Genomic DNA, 12,500 nt, shown 5'->3' on the forward strand with positions numbered 1-12,500 from the left:
TCACTAAATTATTATTGATCACAAGGAGGAAAATTGACTTAACCGGAGGCAGATTAAACTTACACATTCTTAACATCGAAAAAAGTCATATAAGATCCTGAACTTGAAGGAGTAATGGTGATAGGAAACACAAGACACATGTAGACTATTTAAGTAGATAAACACATTTCCTATTCATAAGAAGATGGTAATATTTAGATTAAGTGCGCATGTCTACTTTTTTTTTCTTTTTTTGCAGGTTTTTGTTAATGAATACTGGATATAGAGGAAAGGAAAGCTCATAGTTGCCACTTCTAATGCCTTGAACAAAATATCCTGCTGGTAATAATAAGAGACATGTGTAAAAGATAAGAGAGTAAGACCAGTGTTTTTTATTTTTTCGTGCTCACAAGAGGCACTAATGTTCGCAGACTCTGAGGTGTTTGTCTCAGTTTCATCGGTCAGCTACGAGGGGGTTGGTGTGTTATCTTGTGGCCAAGACTGACCTGCTGCCATATGACTAACACGGCCCTTACTGGTGCTGCTGCTAATACTGATACTGATAATGCTACTGCTACTGTTGCTACTGCTACTGCTACTGCTACTGCTGCTGCTGCTGCTGCTACTACTACTACTACTACTACTACTACTACTACTACTACTACTACTACTACTACTACTACTACTACTACTACTACTACTACTACTACTGCTACTACTACTACTACTACTGCTACTACTACTACTACTACTACTACTACTACCACCACCACCACCACCCACCACCACCACCACCACCACCACCACCACCACCACCACCACCACCACCACCACCACCACCACCACCACCACCATCCCACCACCACCACCACCACCGCAACAACAACAGCAAAAACAACAATAATAACAACAACAACAACAACAACAACAACAACAACAACAACAACAACTACTACTACTACTACTACTACTACTACTACTACTACTACTACTACTACTTTTGTTGGTGCTGTTAACAAAAACAACAGCAACTACTACTACTACTACTACTACTACTACTACTACTACTACTACTACTACTACTAGTACTACTACTTTTGTTGGTGCTGCTAACAAAAAACAGCAAGAACAATAACAACAATAACAAAACAACAACAACAACAACAGCAACAACAACATGACGAGCAGCACAAATAACATGAGCAACATTATATAGCGGCATTATCTCAGTAGGTCACTTCCTGGATGTTCAAAGTCCACGGTCCTGTTCCATCGTGTTTCATTACTTCCTCTTAAATGCTGCTGCTACCACCTGGAGGCCTGATGTGGTACCCTGTGTTTGTGAATGAGTCGTGAGGCGGAAGAGTGCGCTGTTAGTGTTCTGCCTTTGATAAGGTGAACCAGGAAGGAAGGAGGCATAAGGATAATGAGATATCTGAGATGCCTGCACAAAGGTAAAAAAAAAAATATATATATAAAATTGATAAATAGAATAGAATAGATCAGAGGAACCACACGTATGAACCATCCAAACACAAATAGCGAGAAGAATATTATGTGATGGATGAAACTGAAGTGGAGTAGACGAAGACAGTACAGTCCGGTGGGTGAGTGGCGTGGCGGAGGAGACTGCCCTTAGTAGGTGGTGATGTGTTAGTGTTTAATTCACCTGTTCTGTAGCGAATCATGAAGTTCATCACGGAGATCGGTTCTGATGGTCTGCGGCGGCGTCCTGCTGGGGTGCGGCAGGACGTGGAGCGGCGCCACCTGCAGTGCGTCATCCTCACCCTCCTCGTGCTCCTCCTGCAGTGCCTTCAGATCGCGGTCAAGGAGTACATCTGGGAGCACAGCCAGCTGTACCTCGCGGCTCAGGATTCCTACGTGGATGACGACGCGCTCAACGCCCCCATGCGCCTGGACCAGGTGGAGGAGGCTCACGGCGCCATCCTGCAGGGTTTGGTGGAAAACCCTAAGCTGAACGTGTACACGCTGGTGGGGAGGCCGCGCGTCAGGCTCCTCTATATCAAGAATGACACGTGTCTGTATCCCGTGCACAACACCCAGTGCTATGGCAGGCTCGCGCTGGACGGCGACATTGAGAGCCAAATAGACTCAGAGAAAGACTTGACCAACATGACCCTTAATGACGTGCAGTGTCCGCCACGACTCAACCTCACCAACATCACCATGAAGTACGTGCAGGATGCGCAGCTGGACTATCTAGACAGTCAGTCGTGCTTTAACTGTAAGTATCCTCTGGACGGCTACGTGCTTGACATTCCCCGGCCAAACGCCACCGTCATGCCACTCGAGGAGTACGCCACGCAGTGTCTTGCTCCGCTCAACAAGCAGCTCTTTGACAAACTTGTAGATGAATCGACGCGTCTCATTCAAATCGAAGTGGTCTTTTACAACGTGTATTTCGACATATTCGTGCGAGTCACCGTGGCTTTCGAGGAGTTTGATCTGAACAGGTGGTGGCCCACTCATAAAATTGAAACCGGTCACTTTCTGGGAGTCGCAGGGAGAGGAGACTACCACGGTGCGATTGACGACAGTAAGTTGTTGGTGTTTCCCGGGCTGGTGTTGGCCCTGATTCTTCTGCGGCTGCGATGGGAACCTAAGGAGGGTCGTATGAAGCGGTGCCTCCTCACCCTGATTACCGTGGCACTGACGATATACCGCCTTTACTCGCAGGCAAACGTTGTGGTGAGGTATGAAGAGGTCCTGAACTCCTTGCCCTCAGAGCCCAGGAACTACACGCGGCTGGGGAAGATGGAACAATTGATGAACGCAGATCGACACTTCCCTTTCGAGTACTTGATGGCCGAGAACAAGACCGCGCAAGTGGTTGGCATTGCTCTGGTGGTGCTGAGCTTACTGCACCTCTGCCAGTACGAGAACTACCAGTGGCTCGAGGTGACGCTGCTGGCTGTGTCTATCAGAAAGGCATTAAAGTACTCACTGCCCTTCATCCTGTACTACCTCTTCCTTAACTTCGTGTTCGCGGTCATCGGCCACACTCTCTTCGGCACCTGCACCTCACTGTTCAGCGAGAAGACTCAGGCGTTCATTACTCTGCTCAAGTTTGAGTTCTCAGGGAACATGGACTACAGTGACCTGATGATCTGTGCACCGGGGTGGGGCGAGACTTCTTCTTCCTGGCCTCCGTGGTGCTGTACCTGGTGCTCTTTAATTTTACCTTCACTTACGTGTTCGGCGTGATGACAGAGGTGCGGCGCCTCAAGGCACGCCAGTTCATGCTGGAGGAACACGACAACCTCATGGAGAAGATTAACTGGCCCGTCGCTCGCTGTCACCGCGGCGCCGACCTTTCTCTTCAGAATCAGTTGCGGCTTGTCAAATTATACGACTTACTCTTGTCCCGCGGAGACGAGGCCATTCACTCCCTCAGGCAGAGAGTGACGGGGAGCAACACTGATTGACACTCGGATGTTATTTTTCTTTCTTTTAACACTGTCAGCACACTGTATCATTGCCACTACTCTGTGTGTATCGTAGAGAGAAATTTTTACATGACCATTCTCTCTCTCTCTCTCTCTCTCTCTCTCTCTCTCTCTCTCTCTCTCTCTCTCTCTCTCTCTCTCTCTCTCTCTCTCTCTCTCTCTCTCTCTCTCTCTCTCTCTCTCTCTCTCTCTCTCTCTCTCTCTCTCTCTCTCTCTCTCTCTCTCTCTCTCTCTCTCTCTCTCTCTCTCTCTCTCTGCAGGAAATCTCGTACCATTGGACGAAATAGATAAAGAAATAACAGAAAAATGAAAGAAAATACTGCGCACACCAATTTGATACTTTGATTAAATAATTTTAGTCTGTCAGGAAATCTTTTTTCTTAATGTTTTTGATCGGGACTTTGGCAGTGTGTGTGTGTATGTGTGTGTGTGTGTGTGTGTGTGTGTGTGTGTGTGTGTGTGTGTGTGTGTGTGTGTGTGTGTGTGTGTGTGTGTGTGTGTGTGTGTATTGTGTTAGACTGAGGAGGATAAGTCGAATTCAGTACTTGACTGTCATGTTTCTTTCTTTTCTATTAATTTCTTCCTCCTCCGCCTCCTTCTTCTACTACTGTACCTATTCCTGGTGCCTTTGTTTGGGTGTGCTTGTGTTTGTTTGTGTGTTTGTGCGTGCTTAACTAACCACCATCTCTTCTCTTGCTACAGGTGAGCGTGCGAACATCAGGTGTGGGGCGGGCACAGGTGAGTTCATTAAGCCATTGTCGGTGATTCTTAGGTGAGCAAAACTTCATCTGTTCCATATATCGTATTTTCCTTCACGTTTTTCATATTTTTGTTCCTTCTTATCTTGTCACCGTTAATTATGTTTCTCTCGTGTTTGCATTCTCGTTCTTCTCTTTCTTTAACTTTTTTTTCGTTTTTCTTTTCATTATCGTCCCTTTCTATTCTTTTCCTGTTGCGCTCTGCTTCTAATATCTTTTCTTTCTTGTGTTTATTTCAATACTGTTGTTTTTTCATGTATTTGCTCCTTTTTATCACTGTTATGTTCTCTTTCCGTTATTTCTTCTGTGTTTCTATTTTTCATTTCTTCTTCTTCTATTTGTCACTGCCTTCTTGTTCGATTCTTATTTTTCATTTTCTCTGTTTTTTTTTATTATGAACTACTTTTCAGTAAACTCTACAATCATTTCCACTCTGTCGTCAAATTACTATTATGTTCATTTCGTTCCTATTCTCCCCATTCCACCACCAGCTAGCAATCGGTATACCACTAGGTTCACTCTCTTAAACAGTAAACTCATTTCCTCTCTGTGAGCAAAGTACTGTCGAGTTTCCTTCTCTACTCCATCATCAATTAGTCCTGGGTGTAGCACTATATTCCCCCTTTTTAATAAGCACAGTACTCTCGACTCTCATATCCTCCGTGTAGGTATTAGACCATAAAGACATTTCGTGGAATCCTAAAAGTAATTTCTTATTCATACGTTTATCTTTCATTTAAGTAGTATTGAGTGTAGCACTATATTACCTTCCTTTTTAATAAGCACTGTACTCTCACATCTTCTGTGTATGTAATCTACCATAATGATGTTTTGTGGAATCGAATCTTAACCGTGATCTCTTATTCATCTTTCATTCAGGCACTATATTACCTTCCTTTTTAATAAGCACTGTACTCTCACATCTTCCGTGTATGTAATCTACCATAACGATGTTTTGTGGAATCCTAACCGTGATCTTTCATTCATCTTTTGGTGCATACGTTTACCTTTACAATGTGAGGCTCAGCACTGTTTACTGTTTCCACTCTCCCATTCATCGTGCTGGCTAATTTCTCTGAGTTTTGCCTTCACGCTTCTTTGATTACTTTTCGAATTAGCATTTTAATCGCCGTCACAAAGTTTCTTCTATTTTTACGTTCAGAGGTGACGCTTAAGGAATTATTTTTTTTTTTTTTTCTTCTTCTTCTTGCGTGGGTGGGCGGTGGGCGGTGGGCGGTGGTGCCTTTGCTACTGACAGGACGCTTCATTGATTGGTTTGTACGTACTGTGGCACCATCAGGGCCATACAGAACTAAGATAATCAAGTACAGTATTCATGACCTGATGGTAAACTAATCATTGTTAAATGAAAGAATGACGAGCTTAAGGTCTTTTTTTTTCTTAGTGTAAAAGGGGAAAACTGATGAAGGGCAACAAAGAAATTAAAGATGAAGGCCCATTTAGATGCCAGTCCCCAAACAAGGTCGAGAGAGTTAGCCAAAGAATGGGATAAATGTTGATAGCAAGATAGGGAGTTGTTTAGTATGACGCCTAGAATTAAACCTTGTTACTGTGATCGTTTTCTTACACACACAAAAGGTAATAAAGAATGGGAGGTTATTTTTTTTCATATCTATTTTGCTTGAGACGCTTTGGTTAATGCTAATATTCAATTCTTTCACTGCCAAGATCTGCCAACACTGAAACCACTGCTAAGATGGTTTGCATGGACACACACACACACACACACACACACACACACACACACACACACACACACACACACACACACAAGGAAATGGTGAATAGCAGTTTCATTTTGTCCTTTGTTTTCCATTTCTTATGTACTTGTATATGTAGAATGGACATCGCTCAAGGACAAAATAAAAAGTACAGAAAAAAAGGCCCACAAATATACAGAATACTTAAAACACTACAGTTAAAAAAATAAAGTAGTTAAGTATAGAAAATAAGAGGAAATAAGAAACAAATTTTTTAACATAAACTACAAGGATATTTGATAGACTAGTGCAAAAATAAATACGTGAAAACTAACCTTGAGTATAGGAAAGAGAGAGAGAGAGAGAGAGAGAGAGAGAGAGAGAGAGAGAGAGAGAGAGAGAGAGAGAGAGAGAGAGAGAGAGAGAGAGAGAGAGAGAGAGAGAGAGGAAAAAAAAAGAAGGAAAAAAAGATTGGGTTGTAATGCCGGTGTTACTGACGTGAAGAGACATGCTGGAATGGTAGTAGTGGTAGAGGTGGTGGTGGTGGTGAGACAGTCGCAGCCAAGTGTTCAGTATAAGAGGAATGGCAATAGGAATAATACATAGACGTGCTTCCTCATTGTAAAGAACTCGAAGGCGGACTGAAAGACTGCACTCATAGTTATTAAAGGCGACGATAGAGTGAGCAGGTGTGTTGTGCAATCACTTAATGTACTCCTACCTGTCCTGTCCTGACTAATTAGAGAGAGAGAGAGAGAGAGAGAGAGAGAGAGAGAGAGAGAGAGAGAGAGAGAGAGAGAGAGAGAGAATATTCTAACCTCTCTCCATGATTAAGAGGTGCAAATCTGATGCTTATCTTAATCACTCGCCTCCACCTCTTACTAAACACAACATTAACACACATATAACCTTTTTGCTTCTCCTCCTCCTCCTCCTCCTCCTCCTCCTCCTCCTCCTCCTCCTCCTCCTCCTCCTCCTCCTCCTCCTCCTCCTCCTCCTCCTCCTCCTCCTCTTCCTCCTCTTCCTCCTCCTCTTCTTGTTCTTGTTCTTCTTCCTCCTCCTCCTCCTCCTCCTCCTCCTCCTCCTCCTCCTCCTCCTCCTCCTCCTCGTAATTCTCACTACCACAGATGTTCCTTTGTTTCATATACTCGTAATTTGAAACGCTTTATTATTGTTAATATTATTGTTATTATTATTATTATTATTATTATTATTATTATTATTATTATTATTATTATTATTATTATTAGTAGTAGTAGTAGTAGTAGTAGTAGTAGTAGTAGTAGTAGTAGTAGTAGTAGTAGTATTTCGTGTAACTAGTTTTTTGTTTATTATTTCAGGATTGTGGGAAACCAAACAATCTTGTCAGTTTTATTGAAAAATTTCGGTACGTTTCGATGTCATTTGATTATCTACTCTTATTACAACAACGCAAAAGAATCATGTGAACAGTAACCCATTGGAATAAAAACTGGAGATCTTGAAATAGAAATAGCAATCAATAGGGAGTGCCACTAACTATCTAACTACCCACCTAACTAACTAACTATGCAACATAATTTCCCACCACAACACATCTAATCAACCACCGGGTAAATCCACCAAGCAGTCAACCAACCCTCCTTCTGCTATGACTCTGCTAAAAAAATCTTCAAGCACCAATAAACCACATAGACCTCACTGCTTCACCCGGACACTCGTTGACTTACACGTAGCACCAACAACCAACACTGAGAGCGAAGAACAACGAGACCGAGATAACAGCAGTTCTTTAATTGACAAGTAGCGACAGTCATGGCATTGAGAGCGAGAAGAGCTGAGGAGGGAGGAGAAAAGAAGGGAGATGGGATGAAGAATTAGTCAAAGTGAGGTTAAGAGAGGAAGAAGAACTGGTGTGAGAGAAAGGAACAGGAAGGGATGGGGAATGAAGAGTTAAGAGAGAAAGGAGAGGAGAAAAAAGGAGAAAGTAGTGAGAAAAGAGCTTACGAGGAGGAATGGAGGTAAAATGGAGAGAGAGAGAGAGAGAGAGAGAGAGAGAGAGAGAGAGAGAGAGAGAGGGGTAAGGAGGAAAGACTGGAGAGGGAGAAGGAAGGAAGAACTGGGAAATTTGAGAGGAGGAGGGAGATAAAATGGAGAGTGAGTGGTGAGGAGGGGAGACTGGAGAAGGAGAAGGAAGGAAGAAGTGGGAAATTAAAGAGGAGGAGGAGGAGGTGGTGGTGGTGGTGGTGGTGGTGGTGGTGGTGGTGGTGGAGCAGGACTGTGAAATTCTACATATGAGGAGACGAAGTAAGTATAACATTATGCAAATTTTGGTAATAATTTTGGACTGATGAGCGGCGACAAAGCTAAAGTTACTTGGGACTCGGAATTTCGCTTCCTGCAGGTGGTGGTGGTGATGGTGGTGGTGGTGGTGGTGGTGGTGGTGGTGGTGGCGGTGGTGGTGATGGCGGTCGGGCGGGTGAAGCGAAGCGGAATACATACGTAACTTGTGTGAATTAACGCTTCCCACACTTAAGTGCTCATTACTCAAACTGTTAGTCTTGCGGCTATATAACTATTTGATGCTGGCTTGCTGGCTGGCTGGATAGATGGATGGCTGGCTGGCTGGCTTGCTGGCTGGCTGGATAGATAGATAGCTGGCTGGATGGATGGATAAATGGCTGGCTTGCTTGCTGGCTGGCTGGCTGGCTGGCTGACTGACTGACTGGATGGGTGATTGGATGAGTGGATAGACTGACTGATTGACTTGCTAGCTGGCTGGTTGGTTGGCTGGATGACGTTCTGACTGATTGCCTGACTTGCTGACTGGCTAACTGGATGGCTGTCTGGCTGGCTAACTGGCTGGCTGTCTGGCTACCTGTTTGACTAACTGGATGACTGTCTGGCTGGCTGACTGACGATGTCTGTCTGGGTAACTGGCTGACTAAATGGATGGCTGTTTGGCTGGCTGGATGACTTGATGGCTGTCCGGCTATCTGGCTGACTTAGTGAATGGGTGGCTGGCAGGTCCTGTGAGGCTGTACAATGGGTGGAATACAACATAACCATTACCGGCGGAATACTGTACCTGCGAGAAGGGAATGCCTCGGAAACTAACATGGAAAGCGATACCTACCATATCCATTCCCCTGTCGAGTATCCTGATGAGAAACGAACGCCACTGATATTCAACTCTAACCCAAACCCAAACCCAACCCAACCTAACCTAACCTAACCTAACCCAACCTAACCCAACCTAACCTAACCTAACCTAACCCAACCCAACCTAACCCAACCCAACCCAACCTAACCCAACCCAACCCAACCCAACCCAACCTAACCTAACCCAACCTAACCCAACCTAACCCAACCTAACCTAACCCAACCCCAAACCTAACCCAACCCAACCCAACCTAACCCAACCTAACCTAACCTAACCTAACCCCCAACAAAACCCAACCCAACCCCATCCAAGCCCTAACCTCACCTAACCCAACTCAATCCAACCCAACTTAACCCAACCTAACCTAACCAAAAGTAAAATAACTTAATTTAAACAAGTAAACAAGAGAGAGAGAGAGAGAGAGAGAGAGAGAGAGAGAGAGAGAGAGTGTTTGTGAGCGTATACAATGAATGAAACAATAAGAAATAGTCCTCATGCAGTTTAAATTCATCTGGTTAATTGACGAGGCAACACAAACCATCAAGGAAAACAGAAGAAAAACAAGCAGCACCAGATTTGTTGACCCTTTCCGGAGCTGTCATAAAATACTCGGTCAAAAAACACACGCGATGCAATACATGGATAGCGAAGACACGTTGTATTGTTAGCGATAATAAATTATATAGTGATCTGGCTATTTTCTATCTGTTTCCCCTTGTTTTCCTCTCCTTGGTGATAAAACGGGTATTGATAGTGGGAAAAAAGAGAGAAAAGGCAAGGAAAAACATTATTGTGGTTGTTTTTTTTTCTCTTCTTTACTTTTCTTATTCCTCCAAGAGAAAGATCAAAACAGGCGCTAATACATATTTCTTTGCCTCTCTGCCCAGTGGCGTCTTATCGTTGTCCTCTATGCCACGCCGGGAACAGATAGATATAGATAGACTCGCACATCTATCAATGAAAAGAAAGGAAGAAAGAAAGAAGGAAAAAGTCAATCAACGCTATATATCTTTCAGCCGGTTTTATAGGTCACACACACACACACACACACACACACACACACACACACACACACACACACACACACACACACACACACACACACACACACACACACACACACACACACACACACACACACACACACACACCTTTCCATGTCCTTTTCTCATTCTTACTCACCCTCACTCACTCTCACTCCCTCTCACTCTCTTTCCGTTCTTTCACTCCCACCTACTTCAATATCCCTCTTCAGCGTCAGCAGGAGGAACGTAATGGTAGCTCGGGGAAGTGGTGGGGTGAGAGAGAGAAAGAGAGAATGCGAGAGAGAGCGAGTAGGTGGAGGGAGGAGGGAAGTGAATTTAATGGGTGAGGGAGGCGTGATATCTGGTCTTGCTCTGGTGTGAAGGTGCCTGGTGCGGGGTACGAGGGGCAATAGGTGAGGGGTGAGGGAGCAATATAAATACATATCATTCACCGCCGCCCTGCAAACATCCGCTCGTCTCCTCCCATCCCGTGAGATTCAGGTGGAGTGTCGCGTTGCTCGCTAGATTCACCGCACGACCTTGAGCTGCTTGTAAAGAGAGAGAGAGAGAGAGAGAGAGAGAGAGAGAGAGAGAGAGAGAGAGAGAGACTACAGACCACATTTTGCTCTATTTTTCGTTCTACCATGTCTTGTCTGTTTCTCTCTCTCTCTCTCTCTCTCTCTCTCTCTCTCTCTCTCTCTCTCTCTCTCTCTCTCTCTTTACTTTTTCTCTCACTTTCTTTTTCTCTCTTCCTACATGTGTTTGTTTTTTCTCAGTTTTTATCTACTCTTAATTATTCATGAATGTGTCAAATCTTTCTTATGCTTCCAATGTTTCAACTCGTGACTCTGGTGAACATGAGCCTCGTGTTGCTAGTGTTGCTGTGACATTGCACCTCTTGCTGGCCCTGTGGTGCTCTTCACTCCAGAAGACACACAGCAACGCCTGGCAGTGAGCACATCCATCATATGCAGCGCCAGTGACATTGCTGTAATGACACGAATATGCTTCAAGATAATTCTCCTTGGTGTAGTGAACAATATAAGGCGTCTCTCTCTCTCTCTCTCTCTCTCTCTCTCTCTCTCTCTCTCTCTCTCTCTCTCTCTCTCTCTCTCTCTCTCTCTCTCTCTCTCTCTCTCTCTCTCTCTCTCTCTCTCTCTCTCTCTCTCATCTCTCATCTCTTCATCTCTTCATCTCTACACAAGGATCACCGAGCCTCGCCACCTCTTTCACAACAGTGGCATGAGGGGCGAGGCTCATCTCTGCACCTCCCGCCGCCTCGTCCTTTACACTTTCCTGACGTGATCCTTTTGTCCCTCATCGTAATGCAGGTGTGTCCGTAATGTTTTGTCACTCACAGCCCTTGAAACACAATAGTGAGACCCGTTTCTTTCTTTCCTCTCCTCACACACATGCTCTCTCTCTCTCTCTCTCTCTCTCTCTCTCTCTCTCTCTCTCTCTCTCTCTCTCTCTCTCTCTCTCTCTCTCTCTCTCTCTCTCTCTCTCTCTCTCTCTCTCTCTCTCTCTCTCTCTCTCTCTCTCTCTCTCTCTCTCTCTCTCTCTCTCTCTCTCTCTCTCTCTTCCTCTCTCTCTCTTATTCCTTCCTTTCTTCCTTTTCGTTATTCATGTTATTCTTTCCTGGTCTTCTTTTTTATATGTTTTTCCTCAAAGGTTGTCAAGAGGTGTTTTTTTTTTTTTTCTCTTTTATATCCCCCTCTTTTTGTAGAACCTCCGCAAGTTTTTCCATCACAATTTCCTGTTACACACACACACACACACACACACACACACACACACACACACACACACACACACACACACACACACACACACACACACACACACACACACACACACACACACACACACACAAAGTTGAAAGAGGTCTCAGTCTCCTCCCTTGGGAATGTCTGGACTTGCAATACCTTTGGGTCTTCAGCAGGTCTTCAGAGTCCCTGGGGAGTGGTGGTGGCGGTGGTGGTGGTGGTGGTGGTGGTGGTAGTGGTGAGGTTATAGTACGTATGGTGAATAGGTTATTACACAGGTGAGTGGGAGGGGACTGTACAGTAAAGGTGAGGAGGAGAGTGTAGAGGTGAGGTGAAGAATATATTAGCTTGGTCGGGGTGAAGAAAATAGACTATACAGGTCCATTCAACGCGCCCTCAGGAGTCTTGAGGACCTCAGCATTATTACACCAGAGAGAGAGAGAGAGAGAGAGAGAGAGAGCAGGCAGGCTTAGCACTATCACTCCTTCTTAGGTCACCATCTATGAAGAGCAATGAAGGGCCGGCCTAAGCTGCTGCTGGGTTATTGTATGAGGCTCTCTTGGGTCAAGGAGGAGGCGGAGATCGAGGCGAGAGAATAGATACTAATGAAATTCTGAAAATGTTTCGGTCTTGTTGCATTAT

At 44.6% G+C, this 12,500-nt stretch overlaps 2 protein-coding genes across 2 annotated transcripts in view; both read left to right on the top strand.

The window, feature by feature from the left end:
• LOC123498896 (GTP-binding protein Di-Ras2-like) overlaps positions 1 to 12,500 on the top strand; it is a 98,717-nt gene that overhangs the window by 26,192 nt on the left and 60,025 nt on the right. The window lies entirely within an intron of this gene.
• On the top strand, positions 1,484 to 3,451 carry LOC123498895. The gene has a single exon (XM_045246426.1). The coding sequence runs from the start codon at positions 1,666 to 1,668 to the stop codon at positions 3,202 to 3,204; it is 1,539 nt and encodes a 512-aa protein (XP_045102361.1). The 5' UTR covers positions 1,484 to 1,665; the 3' UTR covers positions 3,205 to 3,451.

This window comes from Portunus trituberculatus, chromosome 48, assembly GCF_017591435.1.
Source record: "Portunus trituberculatus isolate SZX2019 chromosome 48, ASM1759143v1, whole genome shotgun sequence".
Classification (NCBI taxonomy): domain Eukaryota; kingdom Metazoa; phylum Arthropoda; class Malacostraca; order Decapoda; family Portunidae; genus Portunus; species Portunus trituberculatus.

What these genes read in the sequence shown, in the direction of transcription:
- LOC123498895 (XM_045246426.1), top strand. Translation starts at nt 1,666, where the DNA reads ATGAAGTTCATCACGGAGATCGGTTCTGATGGTCTGCGGCGGCGTCCT.